General features: G+C 41.0%; 1 protein-coding gene across 7 annotated transcripts in view; it reads left to right on the top strand.

The window, feature by feature from the left end:
* APC (APC regulator of Wnt signaling pathway) overlaps positions 1-23,413 on the top strand; it is a 208,352-nt gene that overhangs the window by 167,109 nt on the left and 17,830 nt on the right. For all 7 annotated transcript variants that reach the window (XM_077462284.1, XM_077462285.1, XM_077462286.1 and 4 more), the window contains 5 exons: positions 4,470-4,568; positions 7,623-8,001; positions 20,705-20,800; positions 20,887-21,026; positions 22,147-22,224. In XM_077462284.1, the coding sequence (XP_077318410.1) occupies positions 4,470-4,568; positions 7,623-8,001; positions 20,705-20,800; positions 20,887-21,026; positions 22,147-22,224 (792 nt within the window). The remainder of the gene's footprint in view (positions 1-4,469; positions 4,569-7,622; positions 8,002-20,704; positions 20,801-20,886; positions 21,027-22,146; positions 22,225-23,413) is intronic.

The following is a 23,413-nucleotide window of genomic DNA, read 5'->3' as shown; positions in this document are numbered from 1 at the left end:
GCCGCCGGCAAAACGCCGCTATTGCGGCGTATTGCCGGCGGGTTTAACCCTTTCGAGGCCGCTAGCGGGGGGCAAAAGCGCCGCGCCAGCGGCGGAAATGCACCGCAAATCCGGCGGTAAAACGCCGCTAAAAATAGCGGCGTTTTACCGCCGACGCTAACAGCGGTGTGGTGTGAAAGGGGTCTAAGGGGCTGAAACCTATGTGAAAATTTAGCATTGGCTCCTTAGGAGGAAAAACAGGGTTCTAGCTTTTGGTACTGTTTTATGACAGATTGATCTTGCTGTTTTCACCCTGTATAATCAGCACTTTGAGCTTACTGGCAAGAGTGGTGGTCACTGCTCTGTGTGTGTGTGTGTGTATATATATATATATATATATATATATATATATATATATACACATACACATACACACACAACACTGTAGTGCCACAAGGCATGTATAACATTTCTGCAAGCTGAAAATCAGAATATATAATTTTAAAATTGTAAAGTCTACAGTATAAAATATTAGGAAACAATAAAATCACCAGAAATATGTTCCACGTGAACAGTTGACTTTCATCAAACGGTGATGTCATGTTGCAGATAGTTTGAGGAAAGAAGGCATTGCATTAGTACAGGGGTTCTTCCTGTTACTGTTGTAGAAAGAAGGGATGTTATATTTATATGATGGGCATAGCGGTGAAAATAAGTAAAATGACTCCATCTTTTGTCAGTGTTCCTACTTGTAGGGGGTGTGCCTGTAAAAGGAAAAGGGCCATATGGCTTGTGAGGGCTATGGGAGGAAGCCCCTTCCCTCTTTGTACAGGCCCACTCAGGCTTAGCTCATTATCGGGATGATGCTGGGAAGGTGTGGTCCTGTTTACAAACCTACAATTACAGGATTATGAAGGAAAGCAGTGCAGGAAGCCATGGGATTGTGCAAAGTACCCTTATCCACCAGTATTCAATACTGATATCAGACCAGTGACAGGTGAATTTTGGTTCGGTATGGCATGTTGGCAATTTAAATAAGCTCATTAATGTAAAGTTTATTTCTTAATAAGTTAGACATTTGCGTTATGTTAGAACGTCTCAAACATATTCTTTGTGATGAGGAGATGGGGGAAAAAGACTAAGAAACATAAGGTAAAAATGTTCAGTATGTCAGTCCATACAATTTTGTAATTCATAGATTCTGTACAAGCCACCACAGATTTGGATAGTCTTTTTGTAATGGTTTCTGTTTTGTTTTGTTAGTGATGTTCTAATAACATTTGCTCCTCTCCTGTTTGAATCATGTTTGGAGCCAGATGGCTGCTGGCTGGTACTCGGGCCTTTCATGGGTCATCTGGGGAATATCCTATTCTATGAGTGCTGCAGGGGTGCAGAAGGTTAATCACTGAGTGACTTAATGGATCGAGCTTTAATCCTTTCATACCCCTGAGATTGAGTCGTATGTGTCTGTGTGCCAGAGTCCTAAATATTTTATGTTGTTCTGACAAGTAGCATTTTCTGTGAATAGTGGAGCCAAAACTTTGTTTTTGGTGTGTGATATGTTAGGGACTGAAATAAAGTCAGCAAAAAGTTAAAGAATATGTAAACCCAACCTTTCATATTCCTGATATCTGCCTGCTGTACCACGTACTTGTATGAAACCCGATTCTGTTCTCCCTGTATTGCTTTCCTTTGTGTGAAATCCCTGGTGTTCCTGCTTTCCCTCAGCCTTCCTATTAAAAACTGACCACACTAAGCAGAAAAACACATGGTCAGTTCTTTAGCTGCTCTGATCCAATTATCAGCCTTGTCCTGATACACCCCCCCCCCCCCCCCCGCATAGCCATTTACTGGGAAGATAAATGTGCTGTTGCTTCACCTCCCCAGCTCTTATGCAGCTGAGAACAGATGAAATGTGGTCACTTATAAAAAGAAAAAGGGTATCTGCGTGTGTGTGTGTGTGTGTGTGTGTGTGTGTGTGTGTGTGTGTGTGTGTGTGTATGTATATATGTATATATATATATATATATATATATATATATATATATATATATATATATATATGTATATATATATATATATATATATATATATATATATATAATGTGTGTGTGTGTGTGTATGTATACACAAATGTTTTGCCTTTCTTTTCTATTTTAGGCTTGGGTTCACACTGCTGCGATGGTGAAGTCCGTACCACTTTGCCCAGCAACTTAGATGCTTTTTAGGAGCCTGTACAAGGGCTGAAATCACACCCAAGTCAGACAAAAGTAGAGCAGGAACCTTTTCTAAAGTTGGAGCGACTTGTGCAGCATCAGTTAATACTGCTTTCAAAGGGAAACCTTGCATTTTTACATGTCGAGTGACTTGGGGTCTCACAAGTTGGATACCATTTGTCGCAGCAATGTGAACTGAGCCTTTAACTGTATGGGTTATTTTACAAGGTGGGGGTTTTAAAATCGCTTTAAGCTGGTCTAAGGGACCTGACAAATTTTGAGGAGTGTGTAGCTATCCCTACTTGACAGAAGTCGATCAAATGATCAACTTCTGTCAAGCAGGGCTGGCCACACACTATCGGTGGCTGCTGCCAATTGGTGTGTATGGCCAGCATAAAGTGGTTATTAAGCCCCAAAACAAAATTATGTAATATTGCAGCTTACCAATCCTTACCTTGTGGTGGCTTAATTTTGTGCTTTTTAGGCTTTTTTTATTTTTATTTACTTAGTGATCATGCCAGTAACACGCATCTTGTCTGGTGTCTACACTCAGGATGAGGTAATAAAGCAGACACCTTTGGACGAGTAATTGTCAGTCTGGGTAGAGGATACTGTTAGCTTAGCAGATTTAGACTAACAAATTGAAGCCAAACTCCAGCTAACTCTTTTAAAGCATTTACTGCAAACCATTTTTTCCTTTTGCAATAAAAGTTCTAAATTAATAAAAGCTGACATTTTGTAAGCACCCCTTTCAGTGTTAAATTGTTTATCTCAACCCTGTAACTTCTGCTTTGCTTGGACAGCTTGGTCTGCTAAAAGGAGTTGAAAAATAACAGACTTACTGGCAGGATCACTAGGTGAAAATAAATAAAGGCAAAAGACTTTTTAAAAATGCAGCCACAACATCTAGAAATTGGAGCGCTGCAATGTAATTTTGTTTTTGGGTGTAATACTGCTTTAGGCCTCATGGACACAGAATGTAAAAGGCACTTTAAAAAAAAAAAAAGCATTTTCACCTTTTTTTTTAAAGCCTCTAAATGCACCTCTGCACACATAAACATTTACGGCTTATTAGAAGAGGAGAGTTTAGAGGCTTAAAAAAAAAAAAAAAAAAAAAACCCTTGTGTATTTAGGAGAGGTGTGTTTGATCAGAAAATGATAACCTCACCTAAACATTAGGTGTGTTTCATGCTTGAGCGTTCATTCCAATGGCCATAATAAATTAATATGCTGGCCAGTGGAATGAACAAACGCCCAAATTCATATCCAAAATGCGGCTTTAGGTGCATTTTTTTTAAGTTGCTTTGCCCTCCCCTGGAGCAAATGGGAGGGAAAAAAACATCCTTAAAGAATAACTTCACCTTTTAGGAGTAGGTTTAGGGTGCAACATGCAGCATGCTCCTATTTACTCACTTCCCGCTACCAGAACCAGGGGGCGGATCCAGAGTCTAGTCTTGGGATGGGCACTGCCAGAAAATACATTATTTTTATTTTATTTATTTTTTACAGGCAATTTATCGGGAAATGGCTGGTGTTGACGCTTCAATCATCACGGCACCATGGTTATGGTGTCAGGATGATTGAAGGACATTATTTTATTAATACATTGTTATATAGAATGAAATAGTTCAACTTACCATAATGCAGAATCAGTGGGAGCTCTGAGCGTGTCACTTACATTTTCGCCTGCTACCAGATGCGGACTGTCACTTGCCACATCACCTGCCACATGTTGCGGATTGTCATTTTGCCAGGTCACCTGCCACAGGTTGCGGACTGTCACTTGCCACGTCACCTGGCACACATTGCTGGTTGTCACTTGCCTGCCGCCAGATGCAGATTGTCACCTGCCACATGTTGCGTATTGTCACTTGCCACGCCGCCTGCCACATGTTGCGGAATCTCACTTGCCACGTCGCCTGCCACATGTTGCGCATTGCCACGTCTCAATTTTTAAACATTGCGACCATATTGGGCTCCACCTACACATCCACATCATTAATTTACAGTTCAATTTCATTGGACCAGTGCATTCTGTGGACAGGAGTGGCTTTTTGGTAACTTGTGCTAAAGAGAATCTTCTCCTTGGTCACTGCATACTGGGTTGTATGTTTCATTGATTGTAGATAAGTTCATGTAGTTGGGCAACACAGTGCAGTGGTACATTTGATTTGTTCACTGGTGCTTTTTTTTGTAAGGTCATAAGTCTTGAGTATATTCATGTTTTAGAAAATGCATCCTATTCACATTTTTCTTTTTGCTGTGTGTTTATAGGGAACAACTCCTCGAGTGGATCATGATGCTACCAGTGTTATGAGCTCTAACAGTAGCTATTCTGTTCCTCGAAGACTGACTAGTCATCTGGGTACCAAGGTAAATATATAGGTTTTTTTTTTTTTTTTTTCCGAAAACAGCATACACTTCTAATGAGCAAGAGATTAAGGGTACTTGCACACTGTACTAATGTAAGAACCTGCACTATGTACACATATGTAAAAATTATTCTAGCTGTTCTTGTAAGGGATGGTGGTGTACACTTGCAAAAATACTAACAACGCATATTTATTATTATTTTTATTTTTTTTATCTATACACAGTGCAGAAAAGACTCAAGAAAGCTGGAAGGCATTGTTAGCTTTACATGTGCTCAACTGCCAAGCTTGTGGCATTTGCCCCACCCTGCTTTTGTTGAATATTTTACATGTAGCTACTTTGGTACGTTGGGTTCCGTTCTCCCAGATGGATTTTTTAAAGCGATTTTTGAACTTTTTTTTTTTTTTTAAATCAGCGTGCACTTTCTCGCTGAGACACATACCCCTCCCCCCCCCGATTCAGTCGGTAGACGGTCACTTTCAGCTGATGTCAGAGAGCCAATCCAAGCTCTGCAGGGATCCCAGTGCCTGCCTGACAGCTGACTCATCCTCTCCACAGTACTGCTCTCCAGTGAGCACTGGAGGGGAAGAGAATGAAGCAGTGACTGTCAGTTGCCACTCTGCTAAGAGGGGACCCCAGAACCGAGCGATCAGAGGTCTGTGATCGATCAGTTCACTGTGCAATTCCGGTGAGGGACAGCTAAAGCATCAGATTGATGCTGCAACCCTCTAGGTTAGTATGTATGTTTAATTTTTTTTTGACTCTTCTCTTTTAATGCAGAAGATGCATTAATGTAAAAAAAAAATTAACCTTTAGAACTACTTTAATGATAGTCCTAAAAATATCTGGTTCACAATCATAAATATTGCGTGTGATCATTTTTCTGCATTAAATAATTATTTACCCGTTTGAGAAATTATTTTATATCACAATGTATTACTTTATCTTAAAGGACACCTTTTTCTGTTCTCAATAGACACCTTTAAAAAAAAATGTTGTCACCTGCCAGAAAATGTTAGGCAGGCCATAAATTAATTAATTTTCTTTCCTTCAACCACAAGTTGAAGGGAAAAAAATGCTCCATTCCCCCATGAACACATTCGGTGCTGACAGAGCAATGCCCCCTGTGGAGCCATAGTATTCTGACAGCAGGAGGTTTCCTCACTATCAGAATACAATGATCACTGCTTGCGGCTATATCTGCTGTCAGTGATTGAACAAAAAAACTTGACAGGCTGTTCTGAAGTCGATTGCTCCAATTCATTACAACCAGACTAGCCATACATGGGTTGAAATTCAGCCAATTCCTGCTAAACCAGCCGTATTTTGATCCGTCTATGGCTGGCTTTAGTTTAAAGCGTGATAACCTAGGTGGTTATCTTTGTGAATTGTCTTTTTCATTGATTTGGTCATGGCAGCTGTTAAATAGCACTAGTAGTGGTAAAAACACCACCACTTACAGGGCTGGCTAAATAAAGCATGTCATGCACTCTTTTGAATTGAGCCTTTAGAGATGTGAGCTATGTAGGGAGCAGTAAAAAGAAAATGACTGCTGAAAAAAAAATTAAAAATAGCATGTTGTATTTCACAGTTGGAGCAAAGGTGTTGCTGCTGTGTACAGCTATGTGTCACAAATTCTGCAGAAATTCCTAAAAGTATGTTTTTACAAATGCAACATGCATTTATTATCCACCTTTTATTCAGAGTGAGTTTGTATGTCCTATTGGGGTTGATTTTCTAAAACTGTAGCGTGCAGATATGCATGGTAGCTAATCCACTTCTTCAGCTTGTTCAATTAAAGCGGGAGTCCGCCGGGAGTTCCGCCGTTTAAAAAAAAAAAAAAGCCAGCAGCTACAAATACTGCAGCTGCTGACTTTTAAAATAAGGACACTTACCTGCCCAGCGCGCCCGCGATGTCGGCACCCGAAGCCGATCTCTCGATCGTCTCTCGGGTGCTGCCTCCGCCATCTTGGGTATGGGAATCAGAAAGTGGAGCCTTTCGGCTTCATTTCCCAGTTCCTTACTGCGCATGTGCGTGTCGCGCTGCGCAAGAAGGATGGTCCCGCTGCCTCTGGGATCTGTGTGTTTCCCAGCAGGCAGCGGGGGACTTTCGGAAAGGGGCGTAGATTTATGCCCCTTTCCGCATATAGCCATGCTGGAAGTGGGTGCAGATACCTGTACTGTACAGGTACCTGCACCCCCCTCCCCCCTGAAAGGTGCCAATTGTGGCGCCGGAGGGGGGGAGGATTCCAATGAGCAGAAGGTCCACTTTAGGGTGGACCTCCGCTTTAAGCTTTGACAAAAAAAATAAATGGAAGCTGATTACTTTCCATGCCCGGCTGCATCGGATTTTGCACTCTACAGTTTTAGTAAATCAACTCTATAGCATTGTCGTCGTCTTCTGTTACATGTCTCAAAATAAACTGAAAATGACTAGTTTGCTCACTGGTGTCTTCCTGTTTCTGCATCCTAAATTCCAGGCAAAAAAAGACTGCAAATTTATAACGAAGAACCTGCCCTGAAAAAGACATTATTTTTATTTGAAATTTATTGTACAATGTACTTTATATATGCTTTATTTTTAAAAATCAATAAAAATCGATTGATTAAAAAAAAAAGACATTATTTTACCTAGTGTTTTGCAGGGTGATACTGTAGGGGAATTTGATAGTTGTGTGTTTTTTTTTTTCTCAGAAAGTAGAGAAATAACTGGTAATCATTTAACTTTTGTAGTGGATATTTGCTTCTTGCCCCTCTGCATAGTTAAACAGAGCAGTTATTGCCTTCTTTCTCCTCTGGTAAGAAGTAATGTCTCACTGTGCAGACATTCTCCATCTTCTGATCAATATAGCAGCCAAGATGGTGGCATTCATGTCACAACCACATCTGGCCTGGTTGTGAACTAGAAGTTTTCTTATCTTGTATACCTGGGTAAATCTGGGTACATTTTACAAACGCGCATGCTCACTATATGTATACAATATGGGAACAATCCATTTATTCTTGTCTTATGGGGACCTTATATGCACTTACAATATAAATATCTCATTACAGGTGGAGATGGTATATTCTCTTCTTTCTATGCTGGGTACTCATGATAAGGATGATATGTCCCGTACACTACTAGCCATGTCAAGTTCCCAGGACAGCTGCATAGCTATGCGCCAATCTGGATGTCTTCCTCTTCTCATCCAATTACTTCATGGGAATGACAAGGACTCCGTTCTGTTGGGGAACTCCCGTGGAAGTAAAGAGGCCAGAGCTCGTGCTAGTGCTGCTCTTCACAATATCATTCATTCCCAGCCTGATGACAAGAGAGGGCGGAGAGAAATCCGGGTTTTACACCTCTTAGAGCAGATCCGAGCCTATTGTGAGACATGCTGGGAATGGCAAGAGGCACATGAGCAAGGCATGGACCAGGACAAAAATCCAAGTAAGCAAGGTTGACACCAAAAGTATTTGTGGCATATATTTTTTCTGTTGGAAACTTTGTGGATGGGGGCAACATCTTGGATGAGGGTTACAAATATTTATTCATAGTTTTCCTAATATTATGTTCGAGTCTTTTATGTAAACATGGTATATATCTTGTTTGGATAGCTTCAAACTAAAAAACATGCACTCCAAACAGCTCTTCTCCGTTGCCATGTGAACCCCTGGTGCCATAGGCAAGCTAAGCCGTCAACACTTATTAGCAAGAGACAGAGGAAAGATGCTGCCAACTGGATATATCACAAAAGTCCTTGTTTATTGGTTAAAGTGTTACTAAACCCAGGACCCTGTATTCACTGTATCTGGTCTCCCACAGTACACAACTATTAACTGCTAAATACATTTGCTCATCAGCAGTATGTAATGGTTTTATAACTTTTATCCGTGTCTGGTTAATACTTGTAGGAGGCGTTTTCATTCTTCCCAGACTATCCTATGAGGCCGCATGATCCCTGACTTTGTCTGGACAGTGCTGAATCAAATGCACTCTCCCAAAAAAAAAAACTCTAGCAATACACACGAAACTGAGCATGTGCAGCATGCCCCCAAGGCTCTGTACTATCACTAGATGGATTGGGGACAGTAAAAGAAGAGGAGGATCGGAGAAGACAGGATCAAACAGCCTTTTTAACACAATAGGTAGGATTGCCACTTAGGTTCCACAGTGAGTATAATAAGCATGCTTTACTGCACATACAGACTGATTTTACTATTGAGGGTTTAGTAACACTTTAAACCATCCATAAAAAATGCAGTGACAGTCCCTGCCCTACGACTGCCCTGTGACACTTTTCACCCAATCAGGGCTTAATTGTAGAGATTGAGAACAACCAGGAAGCGAGATTCTCATTGCTAACTGTTACACCTGGTGCATCTTAAATTGCAGCTTCAGTAATTTTTTCATCTTTCTATCTATTAAATCTTCTGCCCTTGTTGTTTTAACTTTGTATAGTAAAACATATTTTTTTCTGCCAGTAAATACCTTATACATAACGCCCACTTCCTGTTTCTTATCTGGAAAAAGCCTAGGCTTATGATGACATGCACAGCTCTCTCGTGAGAGTTTGCCAGTAAGGGAGGAGAATGAATCATAAGAGGGCCAATGACTGCAGAGCTGGAGGTGTACCTCTGTGTATATCCAGGAAGTGAACAGGCAGCAGTGTCAGCTGCCCCCAGTTAAAATGATTGCAGCCATTCTAAGTGGAGGGAGATTTCTTCAGCATATTTGGCATGCACAGAATCTCAGTATTATTAAAATATGCAAAGTGGTTGGAGGGAAGCTTCAGAATGGCAAAGATGTTTTTATTGCAAATTATGTGAGCAGACTGCAGTTCCTCTTTAACCACAATGGCACCGACAGGCACAAGCACGTACTGGTACGTGCTTGCCTTCCAGCGGGTGGTGGGTCCGATCGGACCCCCTCCCGCTGGCTGCGGCGGTCCGTTTCGCTTCAGGAGCGATCCGGGATGAGGGGATGGCCGTTGGTTTCTGGCCATCCCATCTCGATTGCTCCTGGCGAATGAGAAGCTTCCCCTGCCTGTGTAGTGTAAACACAGTCAGGGAGGAAGTGATGTCACTCTCCTCGGGGCGGTCTTTTTGACCGGACTGCGAGGAGAGCAGAGATAATAAGTGCACCAACACTACACTGACACGTAGGTACACATAGACACACAAATCACCCCCCCCCCCCCCGAGCGTTGGGTACCCCCATATACTACCTAATAAAGATTTTAACCCCCTGATTGCCCCTAGAGTTAACCCTTTCACCAGCGATCACCGTATAAGTGTCACTGGTGACGCTGGTTAGCCAGTTAGTTATTTAGGTTCCCCGTCAGGTTTTTATATAGCGTCAGGAACCCCCATATACTACCTAATAATAATAAAAATTTGAACCCCCTGATTGTCCCTAGTTAACCCTTTCACCAGTGATCACCGTATAAGTGTTACGGGTGACTCTGGTTAGTTTGCTTTTTACAGCATCAGGGCACCCACCATTTATTACCCAAAAGGTTTAACCCCCTGATCACCCGGCGGGTGATATCAGGTTTTAGGGTCAGGGTCTGCGTCGCCCCAGGCAGCGCTAGGTTAGTGCCAGTACCGCTAATACCCACGCGCAAAGCATACACCTCCTGTAGTGGTATAGTATCTGAACAGATCAATATCTGATCTGATCAGATCTATACTAGCGTCCCCAGCAGTTTAGGGTTCCAAAAAAACGCATTGTTAGCAGGATCAGCCCAGATAACTGCCAGCACCTGCATTTTGCCCCTCCGCCCTGCCCACCGAAGTGCAGTATCAATCGATCACTGTCACTTACAAAACACTAAACACATAACTGCAGCGTTCGCAGAGTCAGGCCTGATCCCTGCGATCGCTAACAGGTTTTTTTGGTAGCGTTTTATATTTGAATCCTGAAGGCGGTGCTTGCATTTCGGGGTCCCGTACATGGCTAGGCTCCCAAAAAGTCCCCCACATGTGGTATCCCCGTACTCGGGAGAAGCAGCAGAATTTATTTTGGGGTGTAATTCCACTTATGCCCATAGCATGTGTGAGCAATATATCATTTAGTGACAACTTTGTGCAAAAAAAAAAAAGTTTGTAATATTCCCACAACTTGTGGCAAAATATAAAATATTTCATGGACTCAACATGCCTCTCAGTAAATAGCTTGGGGTGTCTACTTTCCAAAATGGGGTCATTGGGGGGGGGGTTAGTGCTATTTTGGCATTTTATGGCCTTCGAAACTGATAGGTTGTGAGGCGTGAAATCAAAAATTTGCACGCTTAGAAATCCTGAAGGCAGTGATTGGTTTTCGGGGTCCCGTACGCGGCTAGACTCCCAAAAAGTCCCACATATGTGGTATCCCTGTACTCGGGAGAAGCAGCAGAATATATTTTGGGGTGCAATTCCACATATAGCTATGGCATGTGTGAGCAATATATCATTTAGTGACAACTTTTTGTAAATTTTTTTTTTTGTCATTATTCAATCACTTGGGACAAAAAAAAATATTCAATGGGCTTAACATGCCACTCAGCAATTTTCTTGGGGTGCCTACTTTCCAAAATGGGGTCATTGGGGGGGGGGGGGTTGTGCTGCCCTGCCATTTTAGCACCTCAAGAAATGAGATGGGCAGTCATAAATTAAAAGCTGTGTAAATTCCAGAAAATGTACTCTAGTTTGTAGACGCTATAACTTTTGTGCAAACCAATAAATATACGCTTATTGACTTTTTTTTTTTTACTAAAGACAGTGGCTGAATACATTTTGGCCTAAATGTATGACTAAAATTTAGTTTATTCGATTTTTCTTATAACAAAAAGTAGAAAATATATATATTTTTTTTCAAAATTTTCAGTCTTTTTCCTTTTTATATAGTAAAAAATTAGAGAGCAATCAAATACCATCAAAAGAAAGCTCTATTTGTGGGAAGAAAAGGACGCAAATTTCGTTTGGGTACAACATTGCATGACAGCGCAATTACCAGTTAAAGCACCTCTGGTCCTTAGGCTGACAATTGGTCCGGGGATTAAGTGGTTAAACTACCATTCAGTCTTTAAAGAAGATAATACCTGTATATACTGTATCAGCCTAATGGTTCTCAAATGATGCATCAGAATTACACTATATTTAAGAACATGGAGAAATAGTTGAAAACACTATTTAAATGTACATACATATACTTAAACCCAATTCTTTATACATCATAAAAACAAAATATTACATTCAAAATTTAAAGCCATTAAATTATTTTTCTAGGGCAGAGACTGTGATTTGCCTTTCTTGTGGATTGTCCAAACAATAAATAAGGACTTTACTGATATATTCTATGTGCACCAGCTTTTCTTTTGTTTGTGCTGTATGTGATCCCATTTGGAATATTTATTACTTTTTAAATTGTATTTTATTTTTTGACACGGGTCAGTACGGAAGTGAGGGGAAATCTCCCCAAAGGTGATTGAGATAGTAATGGAAAGCAATATTTGCAATATTTCTGTTTGAGTTGAGAAGGGTTGGGACTGTGTTTGTTTTTTTTATTTATTTATTTTTCCCCAATGCTGTGTCCCGAAGAAGATTGCTTATTTCTTGTTTGGGTGGCAGCCATCAGAAAGAACGGGAGTTAAAGGAATATCTCCTCAATGTGGGGATATGGTATTTAAAGAGAGATGTTCTAACTATCCTACATGCTATCGAAATAGAAACTTTGTGTCACTAAAGCCACATCATAATTTTTTTTTTTTTTTTTTTTAAATGCTGTATTGCATGCTTTTCATACTCGCTCACTATGGGATCCATTTTCTGTATCCTGTAAAAAAATCTGGTTGTTCTTGGTCCCCTCTATCTCCACTTTCTGTCCATGTGCTCAATTCTGTTAGGGATTTTGCGAAGCAGTGTTAGCAGCTCTGTGCAGTCTCTGTTTTCACTGAGTTTCTATGCTGAGCATTTCTTCCCTATCACATCTGAGTAGCCTATGTGACTATAGAGTCAAAAATGGTGTATACGCAGTGGTAAATGACAACCCACTCCCTCCATGTCCACTAACTAGCTAAACACAATGGCGGCATTATATTACATGGAGATTGATGGAGGTTTCACCTCCCTCCTATTCAGAGACAAGCTGGAGGGGCGTGACACAGCCTCTGACTGACAGAATTCCACCCACGCCATGTTGTTGCAAAAAAAAAACTAAAGATTTTATTTCAAATTCTTGTATTTATCGACGTATAACACGCACCCTAACTTTAGGAGAGAATTTTCAGAGAAAAAAATTTCCCATGGATGCCCTGCCCGTCACACAGATGCCTTTCATTATAAAGCCCCCTTGCACTCCCAGGAGACCCCCAGTCTCCTGGAACAGCATTGCCAGCCTAATCTAAGTTTGAGAAAACATCGCTGTCTGTCTCTTCTCATGCTCTGTGCAGACAGTCCCATTTATGTAATTTGGGATGTAGCAACTTCACAAACAGCCGTTGCTCCCGATTTTACATCCATGTAGGGCCGCATGCATGTCCCTGAGCTCACACTATCTGCATTTGGGGTCATGTACCCAAACGGATGTCGGATTGAGGAACAGCAGCTATGCCTTTGCAGCCATTGCATCCCAATTGACATAAATGGTACTGCCTGTACAGGGATACATGGAACACCTGTGCATTCCTGTGCTGGTAAACATGGCCCCCACGGGACGTGTGATGTAGGACACTGGCAGACGGCGGTGCAGCTGCCATCTTTAAGGTTCGACGCGCTGGTTGCTTCTTTCTATCGTGCCTGTTGAATTTTTAACAAAATGTGAGTTTATCCAATTTTACGTTTTCATATTAAATATTCCTTTTTTGGATGCCTGCACAATGAGCGTTCTTTTTCTACTCCTTGCACTATGTTCATCGAGCCACTGCCTGAGCCTTGGAATTTACCTGGCCTTAGATTCTGCTGAGGAAAGGTTTCTTTTAGCCTGTTTGGGAGAAGGATTGCTTCGGATTGCATATGTAGTGAATTATTACTTGACCTGGAAGGATCGCTTTTTTTTACCATCACCAGATTGAATTATATGTGTATAACCCATGCACTGATGGTAATGGTCCGTTCTATTGTGTGAAGGTGACGGGATCTATACTTCCTCTACATCTCCACGGTCGATTTTGGTTATTCTCTTTCCTGGTGGACTTTGTTCTGATTGTTTTTCAGCTTTCTATAGAGATGAACTTTGAACAATGAATTTTATGTTTCTATATTCCATTATGTTTTGAGTGCTACACTATTTACCCATATTCTATTTTTTTACAACTTATCATTAAGCGCAAAAAACATTTATTTTCTGTTTTTATATGTACTATATAACCTGTAGTCTCCTAACCAGGCTTATGATGCAAGCCAAAGCCCTGGATAAATGGGACAAATTACCTGGAGTATCTGGAGGGATTACTCCGCGTCAGAGAAATTAAAACATAGAATCTGTTTGATAGGAACTCCCCGTGAGCCCCACCATAACATTTAGAATTCCTGCTCGTGCCTGCCCTATTTGAAGCCTCCCTTCAACAGAGCTTGCTCTTTTCTTCTTTTTTATGTTTTTCCTTACCATTTAGCTCTTTTTTTTTTTTTTTTTTTTTTATCTACACCTCCTACCTCGGTTGAATATAATTGCATTTTGCAACTACCAGCATCCTAGTTCCTTACATGTGAACATTATTACTACTCAATATCATTCAAAATTGTCATGAGTGCACACCAGAAGTTCTGGATATTATCCACATACTCTCCTATTATTGTGTTGATAACTTATATTAGCATAAATGACACATAACGTCCCATCCCATCCCATAGGACACAGTCTGCTCCCATTGGGGTGTCTGGGTTGGCAGGTACTGGGTATAGAACGCAATAAGTTCATTACACCAAATAAAATGGTATTGTCTTGTCTTCCACGTATTAATGTATTGTATGCTTTGGGATGCTGTCATGCTGAAAGATGAAGTTCATCTTTATGTTCAGCTTTCTAACAGAAGGTTTTGTGCCAATATTGACTGGTATTCGGAACTGTTCACAATTTCCTCTACCTTGACTAAGGCCTGTTCCAGCTGGAGTAAAACCGCCCCAAAGCTCGATACTGCCACCACCATGCTTCAGTGTGGGTATGGTGTTCTTTTGGTGGTGTGCAGTGTTGTTTATGCACCAAACATATCTTTTGGAATTATGGTCAAAAAGTTCACATTTTGGGAGACTTCCGATGTGTTTTTGCAAAGTTTACCTGGCTTGGATGTTTTTCTTCATAAGGCTTTTGTCATGCCACTCTACCCCATAGCCTAGACATATGAAAAATACTGGAGATTGTTGTCACATATACCACACGGCCAATACTTGCCAGATATTTCTGCAGCTCCTTAATGTTGATGTGGCCTCTTGGCAGCCTCCCTGAGCAGTTTTCTTCTCACCTTTTTATCAATTTTGGAGGGACATCCAGTTCTTGGTAATGTCACTGTTGTGCTATATTTTCTCCTCCTGATGACTGTCTTCCCTGTGTTCCACTGTATATCTAATCCCTTGGAAATTTTCGTACCCTTCTCCTGACTGATAGCTTTTAACAATGAGATCCCTCTGATGCTTTGGAAGCTCTCTGCGGACCATGGCTTTTTCTGTAGGATGCAACTAAGAAATGTCAGGAAAGTATGTGTTTTTTGAAAACAATAAAATAAAATAAAAAGTCAAAAAACCTACTAGAACTTTATTTGGGGTTAATCAGAGGCACTTTAATGATGGCTGGTGTGTATTGACTCCTATTTAACATGAGTTTAAATGTGATTTCTTAATTCTGAATGCTGATATATCCCCAGTTATAAGAGGGTGTGCACACTTGCGCAACCACATTATTTTTATTTTTTTTACTCCTCCAGCTCCATTCCCCCCCAAAAGCTGGGTTTACACTTAATTTGGATGTGGCTCACAGCAGAGGTCCGGTGAGTCCTCTGTTCTGCTTTTCAGGGATGAATTGGGCACAATTTTTTGCCTGAATTAGGTCCTGAAACTGAGCCAAAGACGCACAGGGCCACTGTGCAGTCCGCTCTGCAGCCACCCTGAAGATGTGTGAACCGGCTCCATTGAGAGACGGTCGCAGTCTCCTGTCATGCAAATTGGATGCGGAGAAATATGCATCCAATTCGCAATGTGAACCCAGCCTTAAAGATTTGTTTGTTTTTCAACTGAGTTGTACAGTTTATAGGTCACAATAAACTTTGTCAGGTTTTTGTGATGTAAAAAAAGACAACCTAAAAGGGGTGTGTAGACGTTTTATATCCGTTGTATCCAAATTTGGTTGTAAAAGTGGAAACATTTTAAAACTATTTTTTTTTTTTTTCTGTTGTCCATTGAGGGACCCGGCTTTATGATAATTATGCAGTTTTGGTTTTATTGCTGCATACAGCAAAAATACAGTATACCTTAGGTACATAGAAAACTGAAGGCCAACCCCCTTAAAACTAGAACTCCACATTCCCATTTGCACTCTCAGAAGAATGGATGTCGCTTTCCTTTCTGCCATATTTTTTGCAAGAATTTAAAGATTTTTTTCCCCTACTATTAACATCTACTGGTAGATTCAGGTTGGATATTGGAAATCCTGGGAATCTAGTTGGCCAACGAGCGCCAGTTTCCCCAGTTTATTAGAGAGGAGCTGCACCTTAAACAAAAAATATTAAGTTTGCTACAAATACTGCAGCTGCTGACTTTTAATGGACACTTGCCTGTCCCAGGTTCCAGCGATGTCGGCAGCAAGCGCTCGTCTCTCGGCTGCCCCGCCACCATTCTCTGTCAGGGAATCGGGAAGTGAAGCGTTGCAGCTTCACTACCCGGTTCCCTACTGCGCATGCGCAAATCGTGCAGAGCAGTGAGACTGGTCCCCTCTGTGTCCTGGGAACTCTGTGTTTTCCGGAACACAACGGGGGGGGGGCGTCTGTGGCTAGATTATCCAGGTATCTGCAGCCCCCATCCTCCCCCCCCCCTCCCCGAAAGATGCCAATTGTGGCACCGGAGGGGGGGAGGGTTCTGATGCGCAGAACTTCCACTTTAGGGTGGCGGTCCGCTTTAAGTATATTGGTGTTCTCTCTGTGATGGTCCTATAGTCAAAGGTGGACTACATGTCTGTGTTCCAGTTAGCAGGAGACTCTGCTATTTAGATCTGGCAAGTTTATCTGGGGATTCCTTGAAGCGTACAGTAAAGTGATCTATCAGCGCAATCCTACCAGAAAAATATATTAAGAGTTCAAATAAAATTATTTATATGAAAAATCCAGTTGCTGCTGTCATTGAAATAAATGTGCTCACTATATTTCATATAAACCCTACCCCAACACAGTGCTGCGCTACCAGTGAAATGATCAAACAAGATCTCTTACATAAAAAATCAATTATTAGTTTGTTTATTGATAAAAAATATCTTTGTTTGATCATTTCTCTGGTAGCGCAGCACTGTGTTGGGGTTATATTCCTCGAAGAGTATTGGGACCAAAGCTGTGGCAGTTTATCTGGCCCTGTCTCTAAAGACTTACTTTTTTAATTGGCTGCTGGAGATCACTTTCTTTGCTAAGGATTATTCCTCATAGTGTACTTGAGTTATTTTCTATGTATGTGCTTATTGTCACAGAATGTGCCTGGGCACAGCACGAGGAACACAGTAAAACTTCCTATGTGCTTATCAGTGTACCTTGAGACTGCACACTGGACGCTTTTACAGCTGCTGTTTTTGGCTTCTGGTGTTTTTTTGGTTTTTTTTCTGCAGCCAGTACACTCCCCAGCATGGAGCATGTCCATGCCCACATATGCTGTTATCAGCATTTTTTGGCAGGGGCGTTTTCTAGCTGAAAAGAAAACCCAGAACTAGTGTATTTTAAGAGGAGATGGGACGCAGATCAGGCTGCATTGAGGCTGCAGGTGGGCACTAATCGGGCTGCATTGATTGGCACTGACCGTTCTTTTGCTTAAAAGTGGTTTATTTAAAAAAAAAAAAATTCCTGAAACTTCCCTCTTAAATTGAAGGTGTGTTAACGTTATACGCCAATAAATACAGTAACTGGAAAAATTTATAAAAATAAAAAAAGAATAAAACAAGTAAATATGATAAATAAATATGATATACTTTCCTATGATTGCTAGCAGCATTGGGATTAAAAATAGTCAATGTTTGAGATAGTATAGTTCAGTTTTAACCGGTTCCCGACCAGCGCACACCAATGTACGTCGCAGAATGACACGGCTGGGCAAATTGGGCGTACCTGTACGTCCCTTTAAATTTGCTGCCGTGCCATCGCGTGCGCGGTGGCGTGCGCAGGCCTGGGCCTTTGAGTCGCGTCGCGGGTCCCACGGACTCTATCGTCGCAGGGATACCCATTATCGTCTCACAAGGAGGAAAAATGGGGAGATGCTAATGTAAACAAGCATCTCCCCTTTCTGCCTAGTGAGTGTTACTGATCTCTGCTCCCTGTGATTATAAGCAGAGATCAGTGATGTGTCGCATGTAGCCATGCCCCCCCCCCCATAGTTAGAAACACGCCCCAGGACACACTTAACCCTTACCTTGCCCTCTAGAGGTTAACCCCTTCACTGCCAGTGTAATTTACACAGGAATCGGTGCATTTGTATAGCACTGATTGCTGTATAAATGACTGGTCCCAAAATGTGTCAAAAATGTCCGCTGTGTCTGCCATAATGTCGCAGTCATGATACAAATCGCTGATCGCCGCCATTACTAGTAAAAAAAAATAATAATAATAAAAATGCCATAAAACTATTCCCAATTTTGTAAACGCTATAACTTTTGCGCAAACCAAACGCTTATTGTGTTTATATATTTTGGGGGGATATTTATTATAGCAAAATGTAAAAAATAATGCGTTTCTTTCAAAATTGTCGCTCTTTTTTTGGTTATAGCGCAAAAAATAAAAACTGCAGAGGTGATCAAATACCACCAAAAGAAAGCTCTATTTGTGGGGAAAAAAAAGACGTCAATTTTGTTTGGGAGCCACATAGCTCAACCGCACAATTGTCAGTTAAAACTACGCAGTGCTGAATCGTAAAAAGTGCTGTGGTCAGGAAGGGGGTAAAATCTTCCGGGGCTGAAGTAGTTAACTGCTGGTCAGGGGAACAACAGGATAAGAAGGCTTTTTTATGAATACCCTTCGTGAGAGAAAGTCTTTTAATGTCTTTGCTGAATTAAATCATTAAAAAGATGATGGATACCAGTTTTGTAAAAATAATGATCAGTGCGGGTTATTCCCTTCCTATCCTGCATCAAAATATTATTTTATTCGTCCAAGTCTTATTTTCACTCCTCGGGTCTTGGAAGTTCTAAACATCCTTGTGAACCAAGGGATCCAAGTTCCCAAATAAATCCATTTCAGCATGCAGGTCAACCTCCACCAATTCTATCGGAGGCAGTGGATGCTTGACAGTTTTCAGAGATTTGGGAAGCTTGCATATCTTCATGTGGGTGCGGAAGGTAATATCCAGAGGTTCTGTACCTTGATTTTTCACTTTGTGTCTTCCTGTGCTCCAGCAGTCAAAATTGTTCATGATAATTTCTCAAACCTGTTTACAGTTTAAAAATCCAAAGGAGGTATTTTTCCTATCCTTGGTATAAGGCTAGGTTCACACTGCTGCAATGATTTTGATCCGACTTTCAGTGTGATTATGTAGTGCAACTTGGATTCAACTTTAAGGTTTGTATATTCTATAGGGCAAAAATTGCACTCAAATCACACCAAAGTAGTACAAGAACCTTTTATAAAAGTCGCACTGATGTGAATGGACACAATTGAAAACCATGTGCTTTCCCTTGTCATGCAATCCTGTGCAACTCAAGTCACATCTGAAATCACTGTAATGTGAACCAGGCCTAAAAGAGCTCAGTGCCTTTTGTTTTGCCCTCAGGTTTCAGATTAAATCAATTAGGTCAATTTTGCCTCAATCGTTCACTTGCATTATTTTGCTTTGTATCTTCCTGTGGCCCAGCAACATCAGACCGACCTTTCAGCCATTCAGGGGTTCTGTGTCATCTGTTCAAGTATATCAGCTTTATCTGTAGGCACTATTTGAATGAAGATCTCATGTTTGCTGGTTCAGCTATGTTTAAATAGCCAACAATTTCCATGGTTTCATGATTATACATGACTGTATAATCTGCATTTGGAGGTGCCAGATGTGTCTGTTAGCTACTCAGTTCAACAGAAAACTAGACAGATTTGTCTCTAGGATGCAGGACCTGATTGTAGATGACCTGGTGGCACCATTGGAACATTATGCCCCAAATTATGCATTTCCTCCCCTGAAACTTTTACTTTGTCTACTTTGAAGAACTGAAAGGGCATTAGTTATTCTGATAGCTCCAGTCTGGAAATGTGGTGCACTAAACTCGGTCTTCTGTCAGCTGACACTGTGGCCTCTTAACAGATCTGGCTGATCTGTTATCTCAAGGACAGATCCTCTACCCTTCTTGCTGGTTGCTGGCTTTGACAGCCTGGCTGCTGAAACCCAGGTTCTGAGAAACATGGGCTTCATAATTTCTGGTCATGAGGGAATTTGCCCCCTGTGTGGAGTAGGGTTGTAGGAGTTTCAACTTGAGAGTTAGAATTTTTCTATATACCGGCTTTTAAATTGGGTGAGAATATTTTAAGGAAGGAATTTGAAACATAAGCTTGGGGCTAATTTATTCCATAAGATTTATTGTTATGGATTTCCTGATTTGGGACTTCATTCGAAGATGTCTTGCAAAATATATTCAAGGGTCATGGACCTGACAGTTTTGTATGCTAGTCGGAAAGTTTATCATTGAGTTTTCATATCTTGGGAATTGAAATGGTGAAAACTTCTCACCAGAGTTCCAGTGCCTCAAGTGGCACTGTTAACTATGGAGCTAAAACGATGGTCTTCCACTCCTTTAAAGATAGAATTAAATATAATTATTTAGTAGTTTCTGGAGTTGCTGATTCTCAGGTTTTGGGTATGCTCTGGAGCAAAGCTGAACTGGCAAAAATTTCTGCTAACCCCTAGTTCAGGGTATGATTGCCAAATCTGTTAAATCCTGAGTTATTTGCAGAGCCTTATGCTAGTTAATGTGCACTGTTATAGGAAGTCCATGAAAACTTTTCCTTTGTTTTCAGTGCCTGCTCCTGTGGAACATCAGATATGCCCAGCAGTCTGCGTACTGATGAAACTCTCATTTGATGAAGAACACAGGCATGCAATGAATGAACTTGGTAAGATAATGTGCAACCTTCCAAGACTTGGTATCCAAGCATATGAAAGGGTTTCTGAATGTAACACTATTTATTTTTCCAAACAGGGGGATTGCAGGCTATTGCAGAACTACTTCATGTAGATTGTGAAATGTATGGACTTATTAATGACCACTATAGTATTACGCTTCGTCGATATGCTGGGATGGCATTAACAAACTTGACTTTTGGAGATGTAGCCAACAAGGTAGTATTTACTTTTTTTCTGCATTATTATGTAGATTCAGAAATTGTAATTACTAAAGATCGCATATTTCAGTTTTTATTTTCAGAGATTCATTTCTGCACTCTAGAGCAGGGATCTCCAAACTATAGCTCTCCAGTTGTTCAGAAACTACAATTCCCATCATGCCTAGTCATGTCTGTGAATGTGAGGGTTTTACAATGCCTTATGGGATCTGTAGTTCTGCAGCAGCTGGAGGGCCGTAGTTTGGTGATCTCTGCTCCAGAGCAATGTTTCTCAACCTTTTTTCCATCAAGGTACCCGTACACTTTAACTTTTTTTTTTTCTTTTTTTTAACACTGTTGCTTTACATTTTTTTTTTTTTTTTTTTTTTTTTTTCTTTTTAGCACTTTTATTTCTGTCACAAGGAATGTTAAACATCCTTGTGACCACAATGTGACGGTTACTCTTTATGGACTCCTCCTCTGAACTTAAAACGCCAAGATCAGGGTTTTTGAATGCTTTTGGTTTCTTTTAAATGGCGTTGTTGACATCCGGGTAAACCGGAAGTGATGTCAGGTTATAACTTTTGGGTTACCATAGCCGAGAGCTAATCAAAACCAATCTGGGCTTTGTTCGGCTCTCTGATCAGCCGGCGGGGCGGGAGAGCCCAAGAAAACCAAAGAAGTGGGGGAACGTTGCCTCCCACTGCTTGTAAAAGCATTCCAGCGGCTAGTTAGCCACTAGGATTGCTTTTAGAAGAGAGCCCACCGATGGCATCATCCCGGTATAACCACTGAAAGTCCAACAACATATGGGTATGTTGCTGTTTCGGTAGTGGATAAACATGCAATACATGGTTCTTCTATGGACCTCCACTTATTCAATGTCTTCTGCTTAAAGAAAATGTTTTGAATTATTTCTGTTTGGGAATCCTCTGGCTGGAGCAATTGTTATCCAGCTGCCAACCACATACATTTAGCAAGGCGTAGTTTCACTACTACAGGCTTGTATGCCAGAGAATTAAGGGTGGCCATAGGCTTCTAAGAGAGGACAGCTTTCTTAGTGCTGCGTGGACCAGAATTGGTCAGTGGGTGGAGTAAAATAAACCTTTTTTTTTTTTTTTTCTCTTTTTATCTTTCAGGCCACCCTGTGTTCAATGAAAAGCTGCATGCGAGCCCTTGTAGCCCAATTAAAATCAGAAAGTGAAGATCTTCAGCAGGTAACTTACCTAGTGCATATTGATGATCAATGTTTTTTTTTTTTTTTTTTTTTTTATGACATCCCTGGTTATCTGGTTTCTTACCATTTTTTTTTTGTCCCTTACTGCTCTTTTGAACAGTATCTGCTGTGGTGAGCCATGCTCTATTTCATATTCTGTTGACTTAGGGCCAGATCTGTTAGTCAAGTTGACCCTAATGGGTAATTACATGTACTTATTATTGCCATAATAAAGACCTAAAAAAGTTTATATTAAATTATGTAGTGGAAGAGGAATTATGATTTTTGTTTTTAATTTTAAACAAAAGTATTAGCAATGAGCATTTGTCATTGTAAAAAGATGTTCTAAATCAGTGATTTTTAACCAGGTTTCCGTGGGGGGGGGGGAGGAGGAACCCTGGGGTTCCTCCAAAGGTTGCTAGGGTTCCTTCAGCATTGGGCAATTTCTGCCTCTCAGATAAGTTCCCACTGACACCATTGATCTTTTTAGCTATTTGTAAGGAGGTAATTATTCCCAATGACCACAAGTGTAAGGACCATTCTTCCCACTGACCATCACACTATTACATCATGAGTTGTAGATCTCTAATTTTTAGCAGGGGTTCCCCGAGACTGGAGAACTATTTCAAGGGTTCCTCTGTTTTGAAAAGGTTGAGAAAGGCTGTTCTAAATATTAAAATAGTCAGCACGTGGCCTGGAGAGCGATGGAGTAGGTCGTGGATTGTGTGAGCTCCGCTTGCTGATCATACTTTATACTATCCTGCTCGTTAAAACCAAGGTTAAACTTGCCTGAATAGAATCCTCGCGGTCCCTGGATTCGGTGGGGACGTTTCCACCTAAAAGGAACACCCAGACGGCAAATCGGCTAGTGAAATATCGCTGTCAAGACGAGGACCAGCAGGCTAAAGATGGTGCAGACATTTGCTCTGACACGGAACACCACACAGCCACAACTGCCAAGGTGCTGAAGGCTATCGCTGCACTGCAAATCAACATCTCTTCTCCGCCAGGATCTCTCCAAACTAAAAGACACACTTGATAACAAACAATGTAGCGCTATAATGTCAAAAAATTTAAAAAACCTAGACATAAATCACCAAATGATCTGGTAGTGAAATCAAACTTAAAAGGTCAGCACACATCACATGTTGTGCACTCTAGTAAGGAATACAGAAAATGTGCTACAGTGA

The sequence above is a fragment of the Lithobates pipiens genome, unplaced genomic scaffold (genome assembly GCF_037356315.1).
Source record: "Lithobates pipiens isolate NorthernLeopardFrog02 unplaced genomic scaffold, aLitPip1_a1.2 Scaffold_3, whole genome shotgun sequence".
Taxonomy (NCBI): Eukaryota; Metazoa; Chordata; class Amphibia; order Anura; family Ranidae; genus Lithobates; species Lithobates pipiens.
The sequence above is the reverse complement of the archived record's forward strand: the minus strand, read 5'-3'. Positions and strand labels throughout refer to the sequence as shown.